General features: G+C 46.1%; 1 protein-coding gene across 2 annotated transcripts in view; it reads right to left on the bottom strand.

Moving 5' to 3' along the window:
• Nucleotides 1–26,180, bottom strand: part of LOC147660773 (palmitoyltransferase ZDHHC18-like) — a 131,734-nt gene that overhangs the window by 69,216 nt on the left and 36,338 nt on the right. For both annotated transcript variants that reach the window (XM_086951476.1, XM_086951475.1), the window contains exons 3-4: nt 11,791–11,940; nt 7,880–8,017 (exon numbers count right to left, since the gene is read on the bottom strand). In XM_086951476.1, the coding sequence (XP_086807602.1) occupies nt 7,880–8,017; nt 11,791–11,940 (288 nt within the window). The remainder of the gene's footprint in view (nt 1–7,879; nt 8,018–11,790; nt 11,941–26,180) is intronic.

Raw genomic sequence — 26,180 nt, 5'->3', positions numbered from 1 at the left:
CGCGTTCTCCCCCTCCCGCCCTCCCGCCACGAGTGGAGGCCACGCCCCCAAACAAACACTCGCGCATATAAAAGCGCCGTGATTTGGACTCTAAGCAAAGACTAAGGGTCGACTCCTGAGGCGGAAGCCGGGAGTAAGGCTATTTGCGTCACTGAATAACTTGTTTTCTGTTAAAATTTATTGTCACAGAATACTTGTGCGCTAAATTCACTCACCGGATAGAACTGCCGTGTACTCAGCGGAGCCAGCGCTGACGTCACACGCGTTCTCCCCCTCCCGCCCTCCCGCCACGAGCGGAGGCCACGCCTCTTTTTAGGCCACGCCCTCCCGTCCCACAACCCCAGAGCACCATAAATTATGTGTAATCCTCGGTCGCGCAGCGGGCGAGCGCAGCGGGCGCGACGTTTGCGTGCCGAAGGCGCGCCTAAGGCAAGCCCGTCTGCGCCCGTCCGCGACCGACCGGGACTAGGGGCTATACCCCCTACAGGCTCCAGCTCATCCATGGTCAATCCCATCTGCTACACTCGCAACGAATTACTAGCTCTTAACAAAACCACCATGGATGCCAGACTGCATCCATGCATCCAAACCGGCCCTGGTCTATCCTATGGACCTATCTCTTGCCGCTCATGCCGATGGTCAAGCATGGGTCAACTCCCAATTGATCATCACACACTTTCTACTAGTAACCAGCTGGAACTGAAATGCCTATATTTTAATGCTAGATCTTTACCTAAACATGCATTAGACATCTGGGACATATTGACATCTAAGACCCCTGACCTGGTCTTTATTATTGAAACATGGTTATCTGATGCCAATGCTCCAGACCTGGCCAACGCCCTCCCCCCTGAATACAAAATAATCACACAAAATAGACAAAGCAAAAAAAAAAAAAGGAGGTGGGGTCGCTGTGATATTCAGAGACCACCTAACATGTCTCACGGAAACAATAACTGTTTACCCCGAACATGAGATACTACCATTTAAAATTCTCGTGGAGAACCTTATCATACTAGCAGGTGCAGTTGTCTACAACCCGCCAGGACAACAAACCAGCGTCGGCGCCAAACTATTGAACCAACTGCTTCCATCGTGCCTGAAACACAAAAATTACATGGTCATTGGTGATTTCAATGTCCATTATGAAAATACCAATGCCCCTGGATCGACACAGCTTAAGTATGACATGGAAATCCTGCAACTTAAGCAGCTGGTCGAGGGCCCCACGCACTCAGCAGGACACACCCTGGATCTCCTTTTCACCAATATTGAGTCGACTACCATTAAGGAAATCCTCCCCCTGTCCTGGTCTGATCACTCCATGCTATCCTTCTCTTTCAAACTTCTCGGTAAACCCGCGAAGTCTAGACCCACCCCCATCACCACCAACAGAGCCTGGAGACTAATCAATGACTCAAACTTCCAAAATCACTTTCTTGAAATAGATGTCACCTTGCCAGATGACTCCCCCATCTGCAACAACGTCACTCTGCTAGAAACCGGAATTCGCCAAACGTTAGACAAACTAGCTCCCCTGCGGGAATTAAGAAAAAAAACAACAACCACCAGGGAAAAATGGTACCCCCCCCCTCCTCAAAAGCCTCAAAAGGGAATGCCAAAAAACTGAACATCAATGGAGACAAACTAAAGACTCAGAAACTAGAGCAAACTATGTCACCAAGCGGAAACAATACATTGTCGCCATTCGTGATGCGAAAAAAGCATTCTTCACGCAACGAATTCATGAAAACCACAACTTCGCAAAAGAGTTGTTCAAAATTGTACAGGAGCTCAGTAATCCATCCAGCACCTCACAAACCCTCACCCCCTCAACTGAGGCCTGTGAACGGATCAGCACCTTCTTTTCCGAAAAGATTAATAAAATTTACTCTACCTTCACCCCCTCTCATTCCACTATCCTACCCGACAACCCTGACGAAAACTCGCCAACATCTGACAAAGACAATGTCCATCCAGACGCAGGCCACCCCCCACGTCTAACTAACTTTCAACCACTTTCCGAAAATGAGGTATTATCGGTTCTCAAAACAATCAAATCCGGCTCTCCTGCAGACCCATGTCCCCATTTTGTGTTTTCTGAAATTGCACCGACACTCTGCCTTTTTATCACCAAACTCTTCAATCAGTCCCTCACCACTGCGTCTTTTCCAGAATCCTGGAAACATGCATCTGTAACCCCCCTCCTGAAGAAAGCCGGATCCGACATCCTTAACCCTGAGAATTACAGGCCAATTTCCCAGCTCCCCTATCTCTCCAAGGCTTTGGAGAAAATGGTCAATATACAACTATCCAGATACTTGGAAGACAACTCACTTCTGGGCCCCACCCAGACCGGCTTTAGAGCCAATAACAGCACCGAAGCAACGTTGCTGGCAGTGTCGGACAGTCTCAGATGCATCACAGATCAAGAAGGGTCTGTGGCTCTGATACTGCTAGACCTGTCAGCAGCGTTTGACACGGTATCGCACGACTGCCTACTAAACATCCTCAGGAGCAAAGGAGTGCAATCTACAGCGTTAAGATGGATCAAATCATTCCTTAGCAACCGCACCCAAGCAGTGCACATGGGCCAATTCCATTCAAAACCCCGTCCCATCGGCTGTGGGGTCCCACAAGGGGCCTCACTAAGCCCCACTCTCTTTAATGTCTATGTTTCATCTCTGGCCGACATTGGAAGAAAGTGGGGCATCGGCATATGTTCCTATGCCGATGACACACAGCTGATGGTGACAATGGATGAAGGCTCGGAAACAACTAAGAAAAAACTACACAGCTGCCTCTCCGAAATGGCAGAATGGATGCGCAACCACTGCCTAAAACTAAATGCCGGAAAATCAGAGATATTACTGTTCGGAGGAGCCAAACTATCATGGAACGATACGTGGTGGCCACCGTCACTGGGATCAGCCCCCACCCCGAAACAGTACGCCAGAAACCTTGGTATCATGATGGACGACGCACTGTCCATGAAGGACCACATACGCATACTCTGGGGCAAAGGCTTTGCAATTCTCAAACTTCTGGCCAAAATTTTCTCTTGGATACCGTTGGATTGTCGGCGCACAATCACCCAGGCCCTCCTGGTCAGCCGCCTGGATTACGGCAATGCCTTGTTCGAAGGGATGAACGAGCAACTGTTCTCCCGCCTACAGTTCCTACAAAACCAGGCGGCCAAACTGGTCTGCAACAAAGGCAAACGAGACTCGGCATCCGCATGCCTTAAAAAACTTCACTGGTTACCAATGCGCCAGAGGGCCACCTTCAAACTACTCTGTCACGCGCACAAAGCCCTTCACAAAACAGGCCCTACCATCCTGCAAGGAAAAATCGAATTCTATATCCCCAACAGGAATCTAAGATCTAACAATTCAGCCCTGGCGAAATCCAAACGCATCTACAAGGCAAGGACAGGCGGACGCGCCTTCTCATACCTGGCGGCTAAAAGATGGAACGAGTTACCTATGGACCTCAGACACACCACAAACTACCTTCAATTCCGCCAAAAATTAAAAACCCACCTCTTTCCCAAAAACTAACCCCCTTGCACAGTCCCAGTAGTCTCCTTTTTCTTATAGCGCCGTGATATCCCATGGGATGAGTGTCGCGCTCTATAAATACCAGAAATAAATAAATAAAATAGGTTTGTTGATACCTTTAAAATAAAATGTTAAAGGCTGAGCTAAATGTTAAAAATGAAAAGGATAATCATGCTACGGATAATCACACTATGTTCATGGTTTTGTAAGTTTATGGGTCTTTCTTTTGTATTATCAAAAAAATCTGACTGACTTGCTCTGAAGAAAAAGTGGTTTTTTTGAGCCATTAAGAAAGAGTTGTGTTCCCACAGCTTGAGATCCAGGATGTTGTAGGATATCCTTCTGTTTGGTCACAAAGTGTTCTAGTGTGAGTGTCTGAAAGTGAGTGTCTGAAAACAATTCACAATCATTCCCATTGGTCTGAGGTTCTTCCTTGCCATCCTAATTAAGGGCTTGTAGGAAGCTAGCTCTAGATATACTATAACAAAATGAGGTATAGTGTGTACAGAGTCCAGTGGAACGGCAGAGGTAAAAGTAGATAGCAACTTACTCCCCATTTGTGGTTGTGTGGGCGAATCAGAGGGTAGTAAGCATTTGTTGTACACAATCAGCAAGTGATGTCACACACTCAAAGACTTGAATACAAATATTAAGTTAATTTATTTCTAGAACCAAGCCAAGCCTGGCACAGGTAAGTGAAAAATATTCTGCAAAATCTTATGCAGTGTTTTACAATTGAATGCAAGTTCAAATTGTGTGGATTGAAATACTGGTAAGTCAAAATATCGAAATTACTTTTTAATTACTTTACAGATTATTTTGTATGTTACTTTACAGATTACTTTTTAAGTTACTTTTTCTACTCCGTGCGATATGCCTAGATATCACACTGGGACATTTCCAAGAGGAAAGGTAGGCAAATCAGTTTTTGTACAGTTGCAGTTTTTCAGGTTTCCATACAAATCAACTACACATACAACATTTTTCAAGAAAAAACAGTCAATGTATTCCTACGGAGAGAAATGAAGTCATCGGTTAACAAGTAAGTACTTTGCTGTGGTAGTTGGCATTCCGGGTTTAGAACCAGGGTTCCCCAAGGGGCAAGGAAGTACTCTCGAAGCACCATCACAGGCACTAGGGCGGCCGCGTGCAGAGGCCCAATGTTTTTCAATGGGGATAGGAGGCGTCCGGTTGGTGACTGCTCATGATCGGGCCGCAAAGCTCCTGATGTTAGGCTCAGGGCAAAGGGGGATCAGAGTTAGCACACAAGGTGCACAAGCACTAGCACAGGGGCGGCAGGGTGCTGTTTTGGCATTGGGTGCCTTGTTTTCAATGGGGATTCTCAGTTTTAGTTTTTAGCTGTAGGCTCGGTCCAGGAAGACTTCCGGAAGGAACCAACAGCTGGACAGGTCGGATTTTACCTTATGGGGCCATTTACAGTTGGGGGAGGGAGTGGGTCTCTGTCCAGAGGCTGCAGACGAGGTTGGGAAGTCCTGAAGGAGTCAACCCACGGTGGACTCTGACTCTGCAGTCTCCTCTGCTGGGTGTCTTCTTTCATCCTTTTTCTTTGTAGGTTGCGGGAATCTGTGTTTTTGGTTCAGGGCTGCCACCTAAATACTGTATTTGGGGGCCGTTTTAGGGGTCTCAAGGTCAGTAGCCAATGGGCTACTGACCTTAGGGTGACTACACCCTTGCTGCGCTTCCCACGTGGCCCACGTGGAGGAGTAGGCACAATCCCTAATCCTGATTGGGGAGTGCCTGCCATCTGCAAGATGGCGGGCACTGTAGAGTGGGCTTCACTTCGCCTCCCCCACCTGAGAGATGGGGTTGGCAGAGGTGGGCACACCTTCTGCCCTGGCTAATTTTTCCCGCCCGTCTTCCCGCCAAAAAGGCGGGAAGTAGCATTACAAAGACTGCAAAGCCTTTGAATCAAAGCTCCACTGCCAGAGATGACTCTTCCTGACCTGGGGAGGGGAAGTATAAACACCTACGCCTAAGAAATGCTTTGTTTCTGGGCTCAGGGAGCAAAGCCTCCCACCCCAGGGGTCCAGAAATATGGCTCGTGGAGGGCGGCTGGTGTGTATCAGTCAGGGAGCTCAGCAGAGGCTGGTCGTTTTTCAGGGGGCATTTCTGAGATGCCCTTTGAGTGCAGTTTTCATTAAATCCCACACTAGCATTAATGTACTGAGAAGTTTGATCCCAAACTTCCCAGTTTTCATTAAAACCATTATGTTGCTGTGGAGTTCGTAATGACAAACTCTCAGAACCATATACTCTTAAAGGCATTACTGCACTTACAATGTCTAAGAATTGGTCTACACACTGTAGGGGTGCAGGGCTCCTACACCGGTCACCACTGGTATAGTGCACCCAGCTAGAGGGGTGGCTGACCTATGCCGGGGCAGTGGGTTGTAGGCATGGCACACAGGAATGTATGCCATGTCGACTTCATTTTGTTCTGCACCAAAACACATAGCCTGCAATGGCAGTCTGTGTGTGTGTGTGCAAAGGTACAGGGCCTCTAAGGGTGGCACAAAGGACAGTTTTGGGAAAGTCCACAAGTCCTGGGAAACTTATTCACTATGCGTCCTGGGTCCCTTTCCAAAGTAGTAGTCTGGCAAAAAGTGTGTGTAGCTTCCTACAGGGCTTTCAGTTGGTTTGGTGAGGAATGCATAAGTATGTGGAGCGTAGTGTTGCGTATTCTTCTAGAATTACTACCACATTCCCAAAGTCAAAGCAGCAAAACTATTTAGGCCACTGAGTGCCAAATGCCTCTCTAAAACGTACCAACACCAAAAGATGTATTAAATCATAAAAAAGGGAGGCAGATTTTAGAAAAAAGTGGGTGGGAAAACAGCAAACTACAAAGTAGATCAAGCTCAGCTTCGTAGAGGTTACTTCTGGAGAAAATAGTGTTTACTTTTCTATAATCCAGGACTCAACTTCAGAAAAATTACCTTTGCATTCACAGCCTAAATCCACCCAACAGCTCAAAGATGAGACAATGCTATTTTAAATTCTGGTCTACAGACAGATGTTAACTGTGTCGCCAGCTTCAAGTAATCCATACAAATATATATATATACACACACACACACACACATACATATACATACATATACATACATACATACAAGCTTTGGATCAACCCTGATATATGTATGTATATATCCCCACTGGTCTGTTCAATACTGGCATTCAGAATTTTGCTTCTGCCCACCATATTATGCCGCATGGAGCGACTGCTCAGCCTCTTTCAGCCATTTGCTCTCTGGTACTATGAGCGACTGCATTTTTCTTAATCAAGTTTGTACACCTTCCTAAAAACAAATGCACTTCAGTGTGAGGTCTAACAGACCAATACTGTACGTTGTCCATGCATTTTTATTATCATAATACATCTTTTGGGGCTTGTATCATCTTTGAGTATTTAATCTATGGTGTTAGATTACAATATTAAAAAGTTAATATTCCTGCGTTGTGCATTAAAAGTAAAAAAAAGGCTTCTGCACTTGCCTGGCCGAAGCACCTTTACAATTGAAATTATGTGAGATGGTTATTGTTTCAATCTAACATTTTTATTTCAAGCTCATGTCCATCACGTTTAGGCGGCAGCACATTTTTTATTTTAGGGACATATGTCTCCAATAGCAATGTATCTGTCCAGCTTCAAAATGCGAGACAGCGCAGTGTTAACTGAAGCAGTAACAGAGGCACAATATGAATGGCATCCCTCGAAATAGCAACAAAAAGAATGTAAAAGGGAAAACTGGGTAGGCATCTGGAGCAGGGTCAATTTGCTAACAGCACAATTTCCAAGACTGGGCTTCCAGTACTTTTTATTTTTCAGAGCTAAATGGTCCAGTTACCGCCCAAGTTAGAGAGGACAATTAACTAGTATAGAGGAAAGGCAGCTCTGGATTCAATACAGGGGGAATGGGCGTGCTGCAGGATTAATTTTACAGCGAAATGTACCAATAATTCAGATACATCCAGTTTAAAAAATATATTTTAAATCACTTTTAAAAAGCCACAAAAGCGAATAATCATCTTTCTCCTGTGGTTGTACTATACAATCAAAGGAAAGCAGATAACCAGGAGCATTTTAGAGATTTCCTGGAGCACAATTTAGTCATCTGTTGAAAACAAGAATTTAAGACGTTACACTAAGTTAAACTATAAAAGTTAAGCCAGTGATAGACTAGCCTCAGAATGTCATAATAATGATCATCAGCCATGGCATTATTTTGTAACACCTCCCCCACTAAACAGACCCAAGCAAGCCACACGGTAGCCTCCATGGCACAGTGTTTACTTACGCAGAGTGAGGTGCGTGATGACACAAGCGAAGATGAAGGCTGTGAGGAAGGACAGGGAGAGGATGAAGCTATAGAAGAAGCGATAATTCCGTTTCCCAACGCAGTTACCAACCCAAGGACAGTGATGGTCGAATCGCTCTGAAAAACAAAAAAGGTGGTGATGAAACACTTCCTTCATACATCAGAAAACCCCTACTGCCTGGTTCAGAGGAACAATGTAGATAGTAAAGCATGGGGATATACAGTATCACAGATCATGTTGTTATAATTTGACTAGACCTACTAGCAAGCACTATAGGCTTATTCCATCACAGAGAGCAGGCTTGGCGGACTGAAAATGAAGAGCTTGCTGTGCCATGGGGACTCAAGCTAAACTTCACTGAGCAGATCTAACAAGCCTGAAATAAGTCTTGAGTAGATCAGTGTGGGATTTAATGTAAAATGCACCCGAGGGCATATCAGAGATGCCCTCTGAAACCCTAACCTACAATCCACGTCTGGCTGAGTGGCTGCCACACAGCAGACATGTTGCTGGACCCCTGGGTAGAGAGCCCCCGCTCTCCTGGGTCTGCAACAATGCACATCCTGGGCGAGGTGCTAGGTGTCCATCCCCAGGATGGGCAGGGGGAAGCTTTAAAGGCATGCCGCCTCTGTGAGCTTCTCCAGACCATTTGCTGTACCCAGCAACCAGTCCCAACCAGTCCTGCCCCCCACTCTGGCAGGAAGACTGGCGGGAAAAACTAAGTCAGGAAGGGGGGGGGGGGGGAGGGGGCAGCCTGTGCCAACCCCACCACTCAGGTGGGGGAGACTAGGTTAAGCACGACCCCGGGCTACGGCCTTCTTGAAGATGGGGAGAGACCTGCCCCATCACAGCTAGGCCCCTGCCCCCTCCCACAAGAGAGGAGCAGGTTAGGGGGTGTACTCACCCCAGGGCAGGGACCCATTGGTCCCTATCCTTGCCCTACCTGTAACGCCCCTAAATTCAGTATTTAGGAGCTCCCTGAACCTTCCTTCCTCAGATTTCGATACCAAAAAGAAGAAAGAAGATCAAGAAGATGACCCGCCGTGCAGCTGCTAACAGGACAACAACAACTGACTTGGCCCCAGCCCTACCGGCCTGTTGATCCTGGAACCTGCTCCTGCCTAAAACCCAGCAACAACTAGGGTTTTGGCTGAAGCACAGTAAGGCTGCGCCAATAGATTAATAAACAAAAAAGTTGCCAATACTGTGCAATAATTCAATATTTCACCAGGGTCATGAGCTGCCAGTCGCTCATTACCTCAGACCACTCTTTCAGTCAAGATTTTTACCAAAGTTAAATAAATGTATTTTAATTTTGTTTTATATTTTTTTTTCACCAGGGTCATAAAACCCGGCAACTCATACGGAGAGCAACCTTGGGACACCCAAAGGACCTGCCTGCCTTGACCCTCCTGAAGATAGGGACCATCTGCAGAGGCTCTGCTGCAACAACCCCCCTGGTGCTAGCCAGGAAGCTTCCGACCAGCCCACTCTGCACCGGCTGGGCCAGGCCGAACCGAACAAAGACCACGAGGACGACCCCCTGGCGACTGGGACCCGAAGTCCAGTGCCCAAAGACCCCCCTCGGCGAACCAGTCGACACCTGCAGACTCAGAACCAGGGGCCACCCCAACCGCGACCAGCTGAGGGTAAGCTTTTCCGACACCCAAAGTCACCCCTGCACCCGGCGCCCTACAGTCCACTGTGCCTCCCTTTGGGGTACCTACCTGTGCTCCAAGATCCCAACTTACCTCTAAGTGCTGGTCACCCCTGGAGAGTCTCCGTCCCCAAGCCTGCAGCCTTTGTTCCTTTTTGACTTTTCCCTTTGGGTAACATTGAGCGCCCGACAGCTCAAAAGCACCTTGCACCCAGCCGCCCGAGTGCCGCTGGCTGTGACCCCTGTGTCCTATCCTACTTCCACCTTGCCCTGAGCAAGTGACCATGAGCACAGCTCCTACAGCCGTGTGGCCTGCTAGCCAGCAGCCACCAACCGAAGGCCCCCCTTCCCTCATTGGATATCATTGGGCCTACCTACCTTTGCACCCAGCCGCCCCTGTGCAGCTGGGATTGAACTAACTGTACTTACCTGACCCTATGTGTCCCCCGAGTCTATGCCCAGAACCTTAACTTCACCAACCAAGTACTCACCTGGAAACCGGTAATTTACTTACCTGCCATTGGATAACATTGACCCATTTTGACTCGAAAATTTTTTAAGTGTGAAGTTTTGAAAACGGAAAATATTCACATAAAATCAGCTAAAGTCCGAATTTCGAAGTACTCACCTGTGATCAGGGGAGAAGCCAGTACTGCACCTTTCAGCCCAGTAGTGAACCGTAAAAGTAATCCCTAGCGGGGTTACTGGTAATCTGTATTTTCTCCATAGGAACCCATTGTCTGCTTTTCTATGAAATTTCTTCAAAGTGTCTACTTTTGAACACTTGAAATATTCTTTAAAAATCACACAAAATACTGAAACGCAATTACCTACCTGTTTTGAGTTAAGACCCCAATGCTGGCCCTAGGAGACCCGTGCTGGGTTACAAAAGTAACAAGATCGTACTTTACCTACAACCTGAATTTTCTCCCATTGAATAACATTGTCACATTTCCATTGAAAAGTTTCTAAGAGTGAACTTTTATAACAGCTTTATATTCATGAAAATTCACTACAGTAACTAAAACGTTTCTGCTAATCTTGTTTCAACTTAGACCCCAGGACTGAATCTAGGATCTAGTCCAGGGACTACTAAAGTAACCTATATAGTAATCAACCATACTTATATGTGGAAAACCCATTGAGCTCAACACTATAGTGTGTTTTAGGATTGTGTTGCTTACTGTCAGGACTGTATTAATTGTGTGCACAAACTTTATCGCTCCTTTGCAAAGTAATTACATGAGAGAACTCATAACAAGAAAACTATATTTTTATAACTGTTGGTTCTAAAAATAAAACACCTATATCTGTGGATATAAAAACAATTGGCCTTGAGTTTAGTCCTTGAGTGTGTGAAACCTTTTGCTGACTGAGTGTGTACAACAAATGCTTTACACTGTCCTTTGGTACTGCCTTACTACTCGACCAAGCTACCACTTTGGAGAGTAAGGTCAGTTCTGACTTTAAATCTCGGTTATACCTCTGGGGTTGGTGGACTCTATACACACTGTACTTCATTCTAGTCCAGTATATATAGAGCCACTTTCTCACAGTTGGAAACACCACCAGAGCAGAGATCAGTCATAAATCACATTGTCTCATCATACCAAAACAGGGATGGGTAGAAGGGCTACGAAAACACCTCGCCCTCCTGTTCTATGACATTTGCAATAGGATGGCGTAGAGTTCCTGTAACATGTCCAACACATACAGCCTCATCAATTCTTTACAGTGCTCTCACATAGGACAACTACCTCAATCCATGTCACCACAACACCATGTTTCCAGTACTTTACAACAAAAAGGTATTTTTGGAGATGCAGTATATGTGTGCTTACATAACTGGTGAAGATTTGTAACAGAAAAGCACAGAACTGGAAATGTGGCAGCAGTCATTCATGGCACAAAGAAGAAACCTTACTACTACTGCATTGTTTCCCGAGTAGGTTCACTTCAATCTGATGCAGACGTTTAAAAAACAAATAAAAATGGCCCCAGATGACGAGATGCTTTGTATTAATTAAAACACCCATAACCGCTCACAGAATTCATCAACACCACCTAAAGCAACTTTCAGTGCTGGGAACATCATACAAAATAGCCCACCTACAACCAAAAATATGGTAAGCACCTCACTCCCACATCACATCTCTATTCTCATCACACCCCCATTCGTCTCGCATACACCATCCTTCAGTAAGACATCTTGAGGGGTCTACACTAACATACCAACACAGTTGTCACAGAGGCTGCAGTGAGAGGTCCTTGGAGGACGAAACATCTTGCAGGTGAAGCAGTACTTCAACTTCACCATCTGCCCGTTGATCACAACCTCTTTAGTCCGAGGGGGCGGCCGGTATGTGGAGGAGCCAGTACCATCTGTAAAAGAGGTCAAAGAGAAGGCAAAACACAAACCATTAGGTACAAATACACCCATCTGTGTGAGCAGCTTCAATCACCAGTTTTTTCCAAGATACAAGAGAATATTCAACCCAGTGGACTCCTTTAAATCAAGGTGCACTCTGATTTGCTGCAACTAACACCATCTCAATTTGCCAGCCCACAGTAAGCTACAGTAGTTTCAACTGGGATGGGCCCTAGAAATGAACCAGTTTACAAGAGAAACACATGAAGTCAAATGTCAGCTTCTGGCTTTAACAGCTAAATGCCATAAGAAATATTTAACATTACAAGTTATCAGAGCTTGGCTATAAAACTTTGCACAGTTTACACCAAAATTCAATCTATTTGCATAATGCAAAAAATAGCTTTCTATATCAGCAAGCCCAAAACTGTAGTCACAGTGCAGCTGTACTATTAAATCACTAACAGAACTTTAGAAATAACGGCTAAGTGAAACAAGAAAATTGATTCTGGTTCACACTGGAGTCACAGAGCCACGAAAGTAGAAGACGGGCTTATGGAGAAACACCTGCATTTAGGGCAGTGGGACCATACTGGGTGGCTGGCCTGGAGGCGAGAAACTGATCTGGGGGGTAGGCGGGTGGGGGAGAGATTCACTGTGTCTAGAAGTAACTTCTGATTTAAAAGCACCTACTTAAGAGTTCATTGTTTTTCCAGCCTACAAGCAGCAATAACAAGGTCAAGATAATTCTTGTGATTATTAATATGTGTGAGAGAGAGGGGAGCACTTCAAAAACGAATGTTTTTTTAGAGAGAAGCCATGGAGAGGTGAGGGGCATTTTTGCAGGGTGATAGTGAGAGACTCTTAGGAGGAGATAATTGGGGGGTGGGGGTGGAGTAGGAGGGAGTCCAAAAACACTATCGCACCAGGCATCACAAGCACTAAAGCCAGCCTTGCCTGCATATTAGTGGATCAACTGGAAAGCAGGATAATTGGAGATTCAACCAAGTAAAAAAAAACACCAATCAGGTATGTTTTTTCCCCATTACGAGAAGCTCTGAGGGATGAAGTCACATGTGCCCTCTACAGAGGCTATACAACACCAACAGACAGGCTCAGACAAGGCATTGCCAACAGGAAGCAATACAGTGCAATTCATACCTCTTCTACATTTCCATTTTTCTGAAGTGAACAGATTTCCTAATTAACCTTAAGTGCAGAGCTAGGTATTTATGCTATTCTACGATGCAGGTGTAACGCTATTGCACTGCATAATGCTGAAACGTTTTGAACATTTAAATGTGAGAATACATTTATCAGTTAAATGTGGAAAAATACCCATTGCAACTTTATATAGAAAACAAAATAAAAAAATGGATAAATAAAGGAAAAATCAGCAAAACAAATATGAATACAGACGGAAATGTCAAAAAAATAAATGCCATTCAACGAGGAGCCCTAGTTATAAAGTATTGCCTCCTACTTATGATTTTCGTTTCCATGAATTTTGATACCTCCACTGCACATAATGTACAACATGCCCTCAGATCTGAACTTAGCTGAACCCTTTACATGAAGCTATCAATCCGACAATGTAATCCCTATTTAAAAATATTTTCCATCAATGGATACATTTTCAGGTGTGAAAATGAACTTCTTTTCTACATTACCAGGCTCGATTTTCAAACCAGCATTTTTATTGAAGGACTGTAATTTGGTGTTTGGTGTTTACATCCTTAAATATGAAATTTTTGTGAACAGAGAAGACAAGATTTTGTACACAGTAAACATTCACACTTCCTATAGTGCCAAATCACTGTGTCGGAACTATACCCAAACTGCTCTATGGAGAGGTAGACTATTAAAATTCTTGATTATTTGATCCGAACGGTGTCTTTGCACAACATATTCTGTCACAATTTGTTTGTGAAAATTATTCCCAGTCACATTTATGTGCTGTGCCGCATCCACGCCAAGCGTAATGTTGTGCAAGTTTACTAGCTGCAGCATATTATCATAAGTGCCCCTGCACTGGAAAACCAGCATTTCTACAGATATCGCTACATAGAAAAGCAATTATTATTGTTTGCAACGTTTAACTCTTAAATAAAGAGAGGGTTGTCTAGTTTAGCAGAGGAGTCTGGACAGTGCTCGCCTTTGTGTGAAGTAACCTGCCATTACCTGTCAAAAAAGTGGGACGTTACATGAAGGGACCAAAACGTCTCGTGGAATTCTCAGCTTAGTAATGCAATCTTTGTTGGAGCCAATACCCAGCGTGTGTTAAAATTGGGTAACGGTTTCATAATAAATACCGAACACACCTTCTCCTCTACTTTACTCTTTGTGGGTATGCATTTTCATATGCATTATTTCTAATCTGTGTTTTTTTCCAACTCCCCTCCCCCCCCCCTCCTCCTATTAAGTGGCTTGGAACTTTCTCACAATGATGCAGAGATGGAATCATAACATGTTTTATCCAAAGAATTACCACCTATTATGCTTTCCGCCTCAGTAACATTTCTTGACACCAATTTGAATATTCATTAGGCAGCTCTTAGCAAGCTCATTTATAGAGCAAATCTTTTTTGTTGAGGTCTTGTTTTGTAAAAAAAAATGATATGCTGTGAATTTACGGTCTTAAATGGTATCAATTCGTAATTGCAGCAGCCCAGGCAGAGTGCAGCGTTTTTCAACAATTGGGGAGCAAGCACAACTCACATATAATTAGTAGATATGCAAGATTCTGCGTTTACCTGTAAAGTGGATATTTTTGCATCTAAACTGGCTATATAGTTTGGCAGAGATTACAACAAATTGACATGTAACCACCTTTTGGGATTGCCAGTTCAACAATATGTTAATGCCGGTAAGGGTTCAGTCTAAGGAGCGTAAAACAATATTCATTTTCAATAAGGGTGGAGTTTTAGGAGGAGGGCAAGTATTCTCCAGTTGTTCCACAACATCCAAAAGCTGAACATCTAGATCATAATAAAAAAAAAACTTCACTCCTTCATTGCAATTATGGTTGATTTACCGATGAAATATCAATTATTGAAATAAGATTGGAAGTGGCTTCATTACAATGGACATGTGCTACAATCTCACTTGCAGAAGTACGACTAAAGCATTTGCCTCAGATTGTGTTCTTGTTTACAGAGATTAAGCCCATTACAATTTGTTATGATTGGAAGCATAAAGACATGAACACAATATCTTCAAGTAGATTTATTTGATTGAAGAAAGATCCCAAACAGCCTCTTGCCAGACACAGCTGGACCAACTGTCCATAATGCCACTGGGATGACATCAGGCTAGAATCCCACAACATCACCTGAATGAAACATTCCAGGCTACATCTTAAAGAAACATAACACATCTCCCCCCTTTGAAGTGAAAGAAAAATCAAAGCAAAACAGAACATGCTAAATTAGGTAAAAACAACTAAACAAACAGTAAGATAGGCAAAGTAAAATACATAACAAAATCAAGAAATGTAATCACTCAAAAACGCTAGCTCCCCTCAACACATGTGATACGTCACCAGACCCATCTCTCTCCCATGCATCAATCCCATGATCAGCCGGCCCATTTACCTCTTCAAAGGAGGAAGAATCAACACGTGATTCTCTTGGAAACTCAGCATCATTCATCAACATCCATGGCGAACATTCCTCCCCATCAGGGTTATCGTCTAGATCTCCCACATGTTTGCAATCTCGCCTCTGATATAACGCTACCCGCCTTAAGTTCCATGTTTGACCATTAGTCAACCTGACCCAATTACTTCCAATAGTCTTAACCTTAAAAGGTCCTTTAGATTTGTTCACGAAATTGCTGTGCCCACCAGGTTTCACTTTGACCAAATCACCCACATTGATGAAACATTTGCCTTCACCACTCGCTTGATCACAATGTGAGCCTCCCACACAAGGTTTTCTGCGCATCCATGAGGGAAACAACTCTGTTCCAGTCTCCCTCCCCCGCATCATAACAAATGGACTTTTCCCTGACACAGAGTTCACTGTGGTGCGATACGCCCAAAGCATTTCACTCACAGAATCGAGCACGGGTAAATCTGCTCCATGTGCCAATTGCATGGTACTTTTACCCATCCGGTTTATGCGCTCCACTAATCCATTACCCTGTGGATTATATAACAAACAACATGAACGTTTCACACCAACAGAATCCAAAAAAACTTCATTTCACCTGAAGTTAATTGAGTGCCATTGTCAGTAAGCAGGACTGAAGGAAATCCTTCCCTCTTAAAAGATGTCAGACAACACAGCGATAGCTGCAGAGGTTGTAATATTACTCATGAAGGCAACCTCAACCCACTTTGACTTTGCATTCACCAAAACAACAGCAAATCTTTGACTTTCCTTTAGAAACGAAAAAGGACCAATAAAATCCAAACAAACTTTTTCCCAAACTTTATCAGCCAACAAAACAGGTTGTGGCTCTTTAGAACACCCAATGCCAACTCAACCTTTTTTCGTATTCCTTACAAGCTACACACCTTTCCACCCATTCTTTCACCTGCTGATCCATAAAGGGCCACCAATAGACCTCCCTCAGTATCTTAATAGTCATAGACTGCCCCAAATGACCCTCATGCGCTAAGGTTATCAATCTAGTACGCACACCAATCGGTGAAACAAATTTATCCTGACGCATAATCACTCCATCATTCGTAACAATAGCTGATCTACAATCTTCAAGAATGGCCCCACACACAGCGGGAGGTTACTCTCTTCTGATATCGCCCTTAATCAACTTAACAACATTCATCAATGTCACATCCTATTCCATCTCCTTGATCCAAACCTCCCTTTGAATGGCATTAGCAAAACCCTCTAACGCATCATCAACATTTGCCACCACTTCTTCAGTCGAAAAGTCAAGACACTACCGCCTCCTTGTCCGGAAGTCTCGACAAACAAGCAGCCACTCTATTTCGCCATCCTGGGACATACTCTACCTTACATTTGAAATCTTGCAATTTCACCGCAAGCCTGGCCAACCTACCTGAACAATTGCTTATTCCACCGGGACCCAATACTTTTAACAAAGGTTTATGGTCCGCCCGTAACCTAAAACGACTTCCCCACAAAAATACCCTAAAATGATTGGCAGCCCACGCTGCGTCCAAAGCCTCAATTTCTATGACCGAGTAATTTCGCTCAGACTCAGACAAAGAACGTGAGGCAAACACCACTGTTTTCTCATCTCCACCACGCATTTGTGCAAGAACAGCCCCAATGCCCACAGCACTGGCGTCTACTGTGACAATGTTTTCCAGTCCATTTTGAAAAGGAGTCAACACCCCAGCGTGAACTCTCATCTTTGTTCAAATGCAGCTTGTTATGTTTTCCCCCAATCAAATCTTTTACCCCTTCGCAAAAGTTCTCTCAAAGGCTTAGTCTTGTGTGAAAAATCCAACACAAACTTTGAATAATATTCTACAAGACCCATAAAGGATCTCAATGAGTCTCTATCCTGTGGCACCTTTGCATTTGCAATGGCACTCACAAGGTTTTCTTTAGGTCTTATTCCCTCCTTCGTAACCAAATGCCCCAAATACTCCACCTGTTGCGTCAAAGATTTTCACTTTTCTCTCCTCAAAGTTAAACCAGCCTTTGCGATTCTATCCAACACCTTGGCAAGGCGAAGTGGTGTTCATTATCATCCTTACCGAATACCAGAATATCATCCTAGATAACCACAGCATTATCTACCCCAGACAAAATTGAATTCATTAGTCGCTGAAAAACACTCGCAGCGGAACACAACCCAAACGGCAGCATGCAAAACTGAAAAGTGCCCTCACCCGTGATGAATGACTTAAGCGGTTTAGATTCTGCACTGAGTTCGACTTGGTGGTGTGCACTTCTCATGTCAAGCTCCGTGAACACTCGCACCATCCAACATCAAAATTAACTCATTAATGTTGGGCAGAGGAAACTTATGGGTTATCACATCATCATTTAGGCTTCTCAAATCCACACAGAATCTGAGAGAGCCATCCGGTTTGCTTGTGATAACCACTGGAGATAACCATTCAGCCGCCTCTACAGGTTCAATTACTCTCATCTAGAAGCTGCTGAATGATCTCCTTCACTTTTGCCCTGGCCGCTATAGGGACCCTTCTAGCACAATGCTTAATAGGACTCGAGTTCTTCTTTAGTTTGATAACGTGTTGGTATCCTTTGAATTTACCCAGCCGAGGTTCAAAGACAGATGAATTTCTCCAGCAATTCATTCAAACTATGCACCTTACAAGCACTCACACTCATAACAGGCACCTCCGCCCTGGGATCCACTTTAATGTCCAAATCATATTGGTGCAGCCAACCCAGGATTGGTGGTCCTTCTTCAGCCACATAAATCTTGCCATGCATTTCTTTCCCACCAAACACAATCTTCGCCTCCATATACCCCACGACACTAATGTCACTCCCTTGATACGCTTTTAAGACAACATCAGATCTTGACAACAAGTCATTACGCCAAGTTTGTTCATAAATGACCAAAGGAATGATGGTATACAACCATCCAGTATCTACCATCAAAGAAACCGGCTTCCCATTTATCACATAATCAGCTTTAGTTCGTATTCTTCTCCTTTCCAAACCTTCCACATCTGCAACGTTAATGTAATTGTTAACTACAACAACCCTGTAAGAGGAAGTCGTATCATCCACACACGCAATCTTTTCTATTTGTTGTTTACACGTGCGTGCAAGATGTCATTTTTTACCACATTATAGACACTCCTGTCAAACAGCATAACACGGTTTCAAATCAGCCATGTGGTAAGTACTGCCACACCTAAGACAATGTTTTCCTGCCCACTTCTGAGCTGGTTTATTCATGTTCCTCTGATACTTATTTTTATTGCTCTGGGCTTTACTCAATGGCACAAACTCCTTCAGAATCATCTTCCAAGACAGCAACCTCTTTATCTTTGGTATTGCTGGGATGGATTTTCATTTCCCGCATGCATTTCTCTGCCTCCTCAACCACCTTTGCAATAGCAATTGCATCCTTTAATGATGGGTTGCTGGACGATAAATCCTCATATATGAACAAAGCCGAAGGCTCTTACCAGATAGCAGATTTACAGGTCTAGACTTCTGGCAGCCACATTAAATCAATGTCCTTACTGCTACAGTCAGTACTCCACTGACACGACGAGTTGGGTTCTCCTTTCCCTTTGTTTGGGTTCTCCTTTCCCTTTGTTTGGGTTAATCTATCTTCTTTCATCACCTGCCTTATACTTGTTTGGCAGAGAGGTAAGCGTCGGCAAATTTGTTATGATTGGAAGCATAAAGACATGAACACAATATCTTCAAGTAGATGTATTTGATTGAAGAAAGATCCCAAACAGCCTGTAGCCAGACACAGCTGGGCCAACTGTCCCTAATGCCACTGGGATGACATCAGGATAGAATTCCACAACATCACCTGAATGAAAGTTTCCAGGCTACATCTTAAAGAAACATAACACAATTATTATGCTGTGACTTTTTAGTTATAGTTTCAAAAAACAAACATTGGCATAGCCAATAGGCCTCGCCTTTGGGACTTTGTAAGTGTTCAGCCAAGCAGCACATTCTGTGTACCTGTACTAGATTGATGTAGTGATTTCCCAGTATTAAAAGTTGCAACACTATTCATACTAACAAGTTTTCGAAATGTACTTTTTTTTCTTTAGAAGAAGAACTTTATTAGGTTGCACTCTTCTCAACAGTGCATCCAGGATGCAATGTGTAGTCCCAACCCTAACAGAGCTAATGCAGTTTATATTCGCCATTCCCATCGCATATTTGCAAGAGAAGTAAAAAGCCTTGTCCTAGAAAGAATCTATGAAACTCTTAAGATATTTTAAACCTGTGTGAGCAAGTCACCTTTTCGTCATTGTTTGATGCTGGGGCGCATCTTGTTTCTAGATGTGACAGGCATGAGGGTGTCTAATCAGAGAAGAGCAGGCTCATTTTGCAGGTTATCCAAGGCTTTGTGCTGGAAAAAGAGCTGACAGCCCCCACCCCCCTTATCTGCTCCCTATGTGATTACCAGAACATTAACTTAAATTACAGATGCATTCCAGACTTACAGCTTGGGAAGAAAAAGAAGAAGTTAAGACTCAAAACAAAAAGGGGGAGGGGGGTGGAGGAAGTGGTAAGGGACAGGGAGTTCGCACAAACAGCATAGACAGAGGGGGGTAAAGGAGGCAGAGCTAAGAGACAGCAAAGCGGAGAGGGGTGTTTGAGAAGGTAAGAACAAGGGGGTAAGAAAGAGCAGTGAGAGGGAGAACAGTTAAGAGGTGGGAGGTAAAAGTGACAGAAAAGAGGAGGAAGGCGAGAAAGATTAGGTAAAACACAAAAAGACCATGAGTATCTAGGAGAGACATTTGAAGACAGGGAACGGGCGTTGGAGCAGGGGCTAAGGCGAGTGGAGGCGGAAGGGGTACGAGAAAGGGAGAGGTGAGAAGGATAAGAGACAGGGGCAGAGACCGGGGAGCTCGAGGGGCAGCAGGCAGAGAGGAAGGGGAAGGAACAAGGTGGTGGGGCACCAGCCTGCACGTGACTGCGCCGGACATTGGCCTGCCCTCGTGAAACTTTACTGTATTATTTATGCTAAGAAAGAAGTGGTGGGAGGAGGCGCCTGGACAGGGGGAACCAGAAGAGACACTTCAAGGAGCTGATGGGGGTTGGGAGTGTAGAATTGATGGAGAGAGAACTTGTTGTAAAGTAGTATCGTCCCCTTCACCTCCACCCCTTCACTTCCCTACAACTGCACTGACCTCGTCCTCACATTGGCCACGACCACCTGGGAAGTCAATTAAGCCTATCCATCCACAGGTGGGCTCAAGAAGATCCTAACTTACAGTCCCACTGACTGTAGAAAGACTATTGTAACCACGCTAATTCAGTCAAAATTGGATTATTGTAATGGGCTCTACCAGAGTATGCAGAAGCAATATTAAAAAAAGCTCCAGACAGTTCAAAATGCAGCTGCAAGACTTCTGCTGAACGTCCCTAACTACAAATCAGTAGCTAAGGAAATTCTTAGACTTCACTGGCTTGCAGTGGCACAACAAATTAAATTCAAGTCATTATGCCTATCATAAAACGCACTGAGCAACACAGGACCACTATTTCTTAGAAATCTTTGCCTGGTATGAACCGTCCAGACAGTTACATTCCACAGGTGCTAGACTTATGAAAGTTCTGAGAACACGGTCCTCAAGCTGAAGTGGTCGAAGCTTCTCGTATGGCACCGCAAAACTCTGGAACACGCTCCCAATGGAGCTCAGAAGTGCAAGCTCCCGCCACCATCTTTAGAAAAGGTCTAAAAACCTGGATATTTCAGAACTAGATGCTTCGGCTGGGCTTACCGCAATCCTAGTGCCAGGACACTTCCGGGTATTCGCGCGCTCAATAAATCTTACTAACAGAACATGTCACTCAGATGTTTGGCCTGTATCCTGATCAGAGCTCTTGCCAAGAGAAAAAAAAGCGCAGGACTAAGGTACAGGATGTCAGATTTTGATTTTTCCCCCCTGTTTTAAGTATAGCTATGCCTTCTTTTTCTATATTTAATATGGAGTGCTCACTCAAACGATCCTACCTTCTGTAAAAAAAAAACCACAAAACAATATTTACCTACATATTACCCCTCAGCAGGGCTCGTTTTTTTTTTTTTGCTTTTTTAAATCTTTGCGCCTTTACTTGTTACATTATATGGGGGCTATGTATAGAATCTGGTTACGTCTTCACCAATATGCGGATAATAACCGGATTAATTTGAGACTTGGTCTTTATAAATATTCTACACACTCTTGGCCACACTCCAGCCTGGTATTCAATCAAGCAACATCTGACTGAAGCCAAGTCTAATACAATCAAAAGACATGTTTCCGATTTATTTTCTACCCACATTAAACTGAACAACTTTCTACTGACTAGACCCACCAATTAAACAACTATTTGCAATGCAATAGGTCTCGCATTTGCGAGAGTTTGAGCTATTTTTATTGTAAATGACATTGCCTTTTATTTATGTTTTGGTTTTTGAAACAAATAAAAGCCATTGTCATTTGCAATGCCAATAGGTCAAACTCGCGAAAATGCGAGACCTATTGCATTGCAAATGCTGGTTTTACGCTGCCTACTCATAGGATAGGTAATAGGGACTGCCTCTAACACTTCCTGCTCACATTGAGGGGTGTTTACGCTGCATCTTGCACTGCCTGCCCTGCTCACAGTGAGTGAGGGGTGCAAAGGCAGCATCTTACACTACATGCTTAGAGCACGAGAGGAGCAAATTGCACTGTTGGCACTGTATCTTGCTGTGCGTGCTCACCGCTGGAAAGCTGTGCAATCCCTTGGACACGGGCACTGCATCTTACAGTGCAAACTTACAGCATACTTCTGAAGAGGCATCGCGCCCTACGCTGCTTGGTCACGAGAACAGACGTGCAAACTGCACATGGCACTGCATTTTTAGATGCAAGATCACATGCTTGAGATGGTCACGCTTCAGTGGGGATCACACTGCAACTTGTCATTTAACCTACTCTCTGGTGACGGCATGAGTTAAGCGCACTTGCAGAGGCCGCCGCACCCACCCGCAGGGTGGGGGAGGCTCAAAGGCCGGCGCCATAACCCACGCTGTGCCAACAGGGGGATGGAACTGGTCCTGGGCGCCCCGAAGCGGCCTGGACCAGCGGAAGCGGGGTGCGCACCAGCCACCCCGACAGGAAGTGACCTTGTGACTTTGGCGCCCATGGGGGGCGACCAATGGCCAACCTTGCTACCTTTGAACCCCCCAATCAAAGGGGTTTCACCTGAAGCCCATAGGGGGCTCAGGGGGGCGGAAACGGGGTGCGCACCAGCCACCCCGACAGGAAGTGACCTTGTGACCTCGGCGCCCATGGGGGGCGACCAATGGCTAACCTTGCTACCTTTGAACCCCCCAATCAATGGGGGTCTCACCTGGAGCCCATAGGGGGCTCAAGGGGATTTAAGCACCGCCGCTCCCCAGCAAGAATCACAACGTCTTCGAAGGAGCTGGGAGAGCGGCGCGACAACGACATCGTTTGAAGAAGACCGACTGCGACAAGAGGCGGCGAAGGACGGACGAAGCAGAAGGACGACAGCACGGAGCAGCGCGCCGGTCAAGCTCTCCACCCAGCTCCCCGGGATCCGAAGCGTCGGAGAGAGAAGACGGGCTCGGCGACCTTTTCCAAGCTCCAGCGCGGTAAGCATTGTCTAGCTTGAAGCGCGCATCGAGCCGCTTCTTCGGACACACAGCACGCACGTGCAAAGAAGTTCAAAGGCGGGTCCGGAATTCCTTCCGACCCAGCGGCGCAGGCTAGCCCGCTGAAACCAGACCTAGGCCTTGGGGACAACATGGCGGAAGATCAGCCAGGAGACATGGCGGAAGTGTTGAAGAAGATCCGCAAGATATCGGCGGTACACGGCGACGAATGGCTCCAGCCCCATTTGGCCAAAGGGAAGGAGAATAGGCCAGACGGCCAGGCGGAGGAGGAAGCAGGCCCGTCAGCACCCAAGAAGCCTAAGACCTCGCCGAGGAAGAGGACGGCCAAGAGGAATCCCCCGAAGAAAGTGCGCCAGAAGCTCCCGCCGCTGAAGTCAGTCGACAGCAAGCAAAAGGATACGAACGACAGAACGGTTAATGGTGAGCATATTAGTACCATTGTGAAAGAATGCTTGAAATCGCTCGCTCCGTCGCTACTGAACAGCTCAGGGCAGGGGGCGGCGGGGCCCAGGGAACAACGCACCGACGAGTCAGGGGGCTTAACTTGGCATATGATGGATCCGGGGTGGGCCCGACAGTCAAGGGTGCAGGATCAGGTGGGCCTGTCCCCACAGGGGGATCAGGTTTCCCCATTACCCGGTTGGGGGTATAATACTGGGTCCGGGAGCCCGGGGTCGGGGGGGCTAGGCAGTGACCTGTACGCCAGACCATCCCCCGGTCCTGCCTCCTTGACGACGAAAGCCACGGGGCTCGCGTGCCTTATTCCTCTCGCAGTGAAAGAGAGGATATGGCGCAAGGAGTTCATCGATATTTTCTCGCTCCTAGAAATACAGCTAGAGGGCCTCGACCTGACCACATGTGACAGGAGAGAGGACGAGAAAAGGGAGAGGCGAGGGGCTAGAAAGGAGCGGAACTTTGAGAATTGGCTAGACGCTTTTAGGATCATGGCGTGTATCATAGTAGAGAGGTTCCCGCATTGCGCGGCTGACCTATGGCTGTATGAGGCTAACATACATTCTGCGCAGAGGCAATTCCCCGGGGATGCATGGTTGGAATACGATAAGGGTTTTAGGTTAAAAATGCAGAGACACCCAGAGATGGAGTGGAACGAAGAGGACGTTTCAGGTTTTATTCATAAGATGCTCGCGGCCAAAGAAGTTAGGGCCTGGACGGGGAAATACGACCAGTCCTTTCGGAGCTCGTCCCACAAGGGGAAGAACAAAAGTCACCAGAAACATTTCCCTAGGCGGTCCAACTCCCCCCCCCGCGACCAAGGCCATATGCTGGCGGTATGATGCGGGGGACTGTTCATGGGGCTCCTCGTGCAAATTCCAACATGCGTGCTCAAGCTGCGGAGGGAAGCACGCGGCAGCTACATGCAAAGGCTCCAAGCGGGAAGCAAAGAGCGAAAAGAAGGAGAAACACAAGAAGCACTAGCCCGAAGGCCAGTGGGTTCATGACACTAGTAGACATTAAGCAGTGCCAGCTGGCTAGGTCTCCCATTAATACACAACAGCTGCGCAGTTTAGCAAACAGGTATCCAAACAAAACAGACGCAAAAACGCTGGTTGAAGGTTTTGAAGAAGGCTTCATTATCCCGTTTCAAGGCTCACTGCCATTAACAGGAGCGAAGAACTTACAGTCAGCCAGGCAGCATCCCCGGGTGGTGGGCGCGAAGTTAGAAAAAGAGAAGAACTTGGGCAGAATCGAGGGCCCCCTCCCTCAAGAAGTGTGCGAAGGAATAGTCATCTCCCCACTAGGGGTGGTTCCGAAGAAAGAAAAGGGCCAATTCAGGCTGATACACCACTTGTCATACCCCGAGGGGGGGTCCGTAAACGATGGCATCGACCAGGAAGCATGCTCGGTGGGTTACGCGTCAGTGGATGACGCTATCGCGCTAGTCAAAGCGGCAGGGAAAGGGGCTCTCATGGCCAAGGCGGACATCGAATCCGCCTTTCGTTTATTACCGGTACATCCGACCAGCTTTCACCTGCTGGGCTTCCAATGGGAAGGGGACACGTACGTCGACAAAGCCATGCCCATGGGGTGTGCCATATCTTGTGCCTACTTTGAACAATTCGCCACTTTCCTGGAATGGGCCCTCCACGACAGACATCAAGGGGGCGGGAAGCTGCACTACCTGGACGACTTCCTGTTCACAGGGCCAGCGGGATCGCCGACGTGCGCCAGTACATTGGCGGCGTTCGAGGACCTGACCGAAACACTCGGAGTCCCCTTAGCAAAAGAGAAGACGACAGGCCCAACGACTAGACTGACGTTCTTGGGCATTGAGCTTGACTCCACGACGGGGACCGCCAGGCTCCCCCCGGAGAAGGTACAAGAGTTCAGGGAAGAAATAGCCAAACTAAGAGGCCGGCACAAAGCCACCCTCAGGGACATACAAGGGGTGATAGGCAGGCTGAACTTTGCGGCGAGGGTCATCCCGCCCGCCAGGGTCTTTTCCAGGCGCCTCACCGCGCTTACGGCTGGTGTTACCCACAAGCACCACCACATCCGACTGAGCACGGGTGTAAGGCAGGACCTACAAGTATGGGACGAATTCCTGCAGGATTTCAATGGTGTGCTGATTTGGAAAAAGGGTTGGGTTTCAGCCGATCAGCTAGCACTATACACAGATTCAGCCGGGAGCCTGGGATTTGGGGCGGTCCTGGGGAACAAATGGTGTGCCAGCCAGTGGCCAGACAGGTGGCATGCGCAGGGGCTCACAAAAAACATCACGTTCCTTGAACTATTCCCGATAGTAGTGGCTCTGACGGTATGGAAAAAAGAGATAAGGAATCTAAAGCTCACTTTGTGGTCGGATAATTTGGGGGTAGTGCAGGCCATTAACAGAGGCGCAGCAAAATGCCCGGGCATGTTGAGGCTAATGCGAGAGTTGGTTAAATTGCAGCTCGAGGGGAACCTGGAGCTGAAGGCTCGGCACGTGCCGGGGACGGAGAACACGGTC

This window comes from Lissotriton vulgaris, unplaced genomic scaffold (genome assembly GCF_964263255.1).
Source record: "Lissotriton vulgaris unplaced genomic scaffold, aLisVul1.2 SCAFFOLD_1014, whole genome shotgun sequence".
NCBI classification, from domain to species: Eukaryota; Metazoa; Chordata; class Amphibia; order Caudata; family Salamandridae; genus Lissotriton; species Lissotriton vulgaris.
The sequence above is the reverse complement of the archived record's forward strand: the minus strand, read 5'-3'. Positions and strand labels throughout refer to the sequence as shown.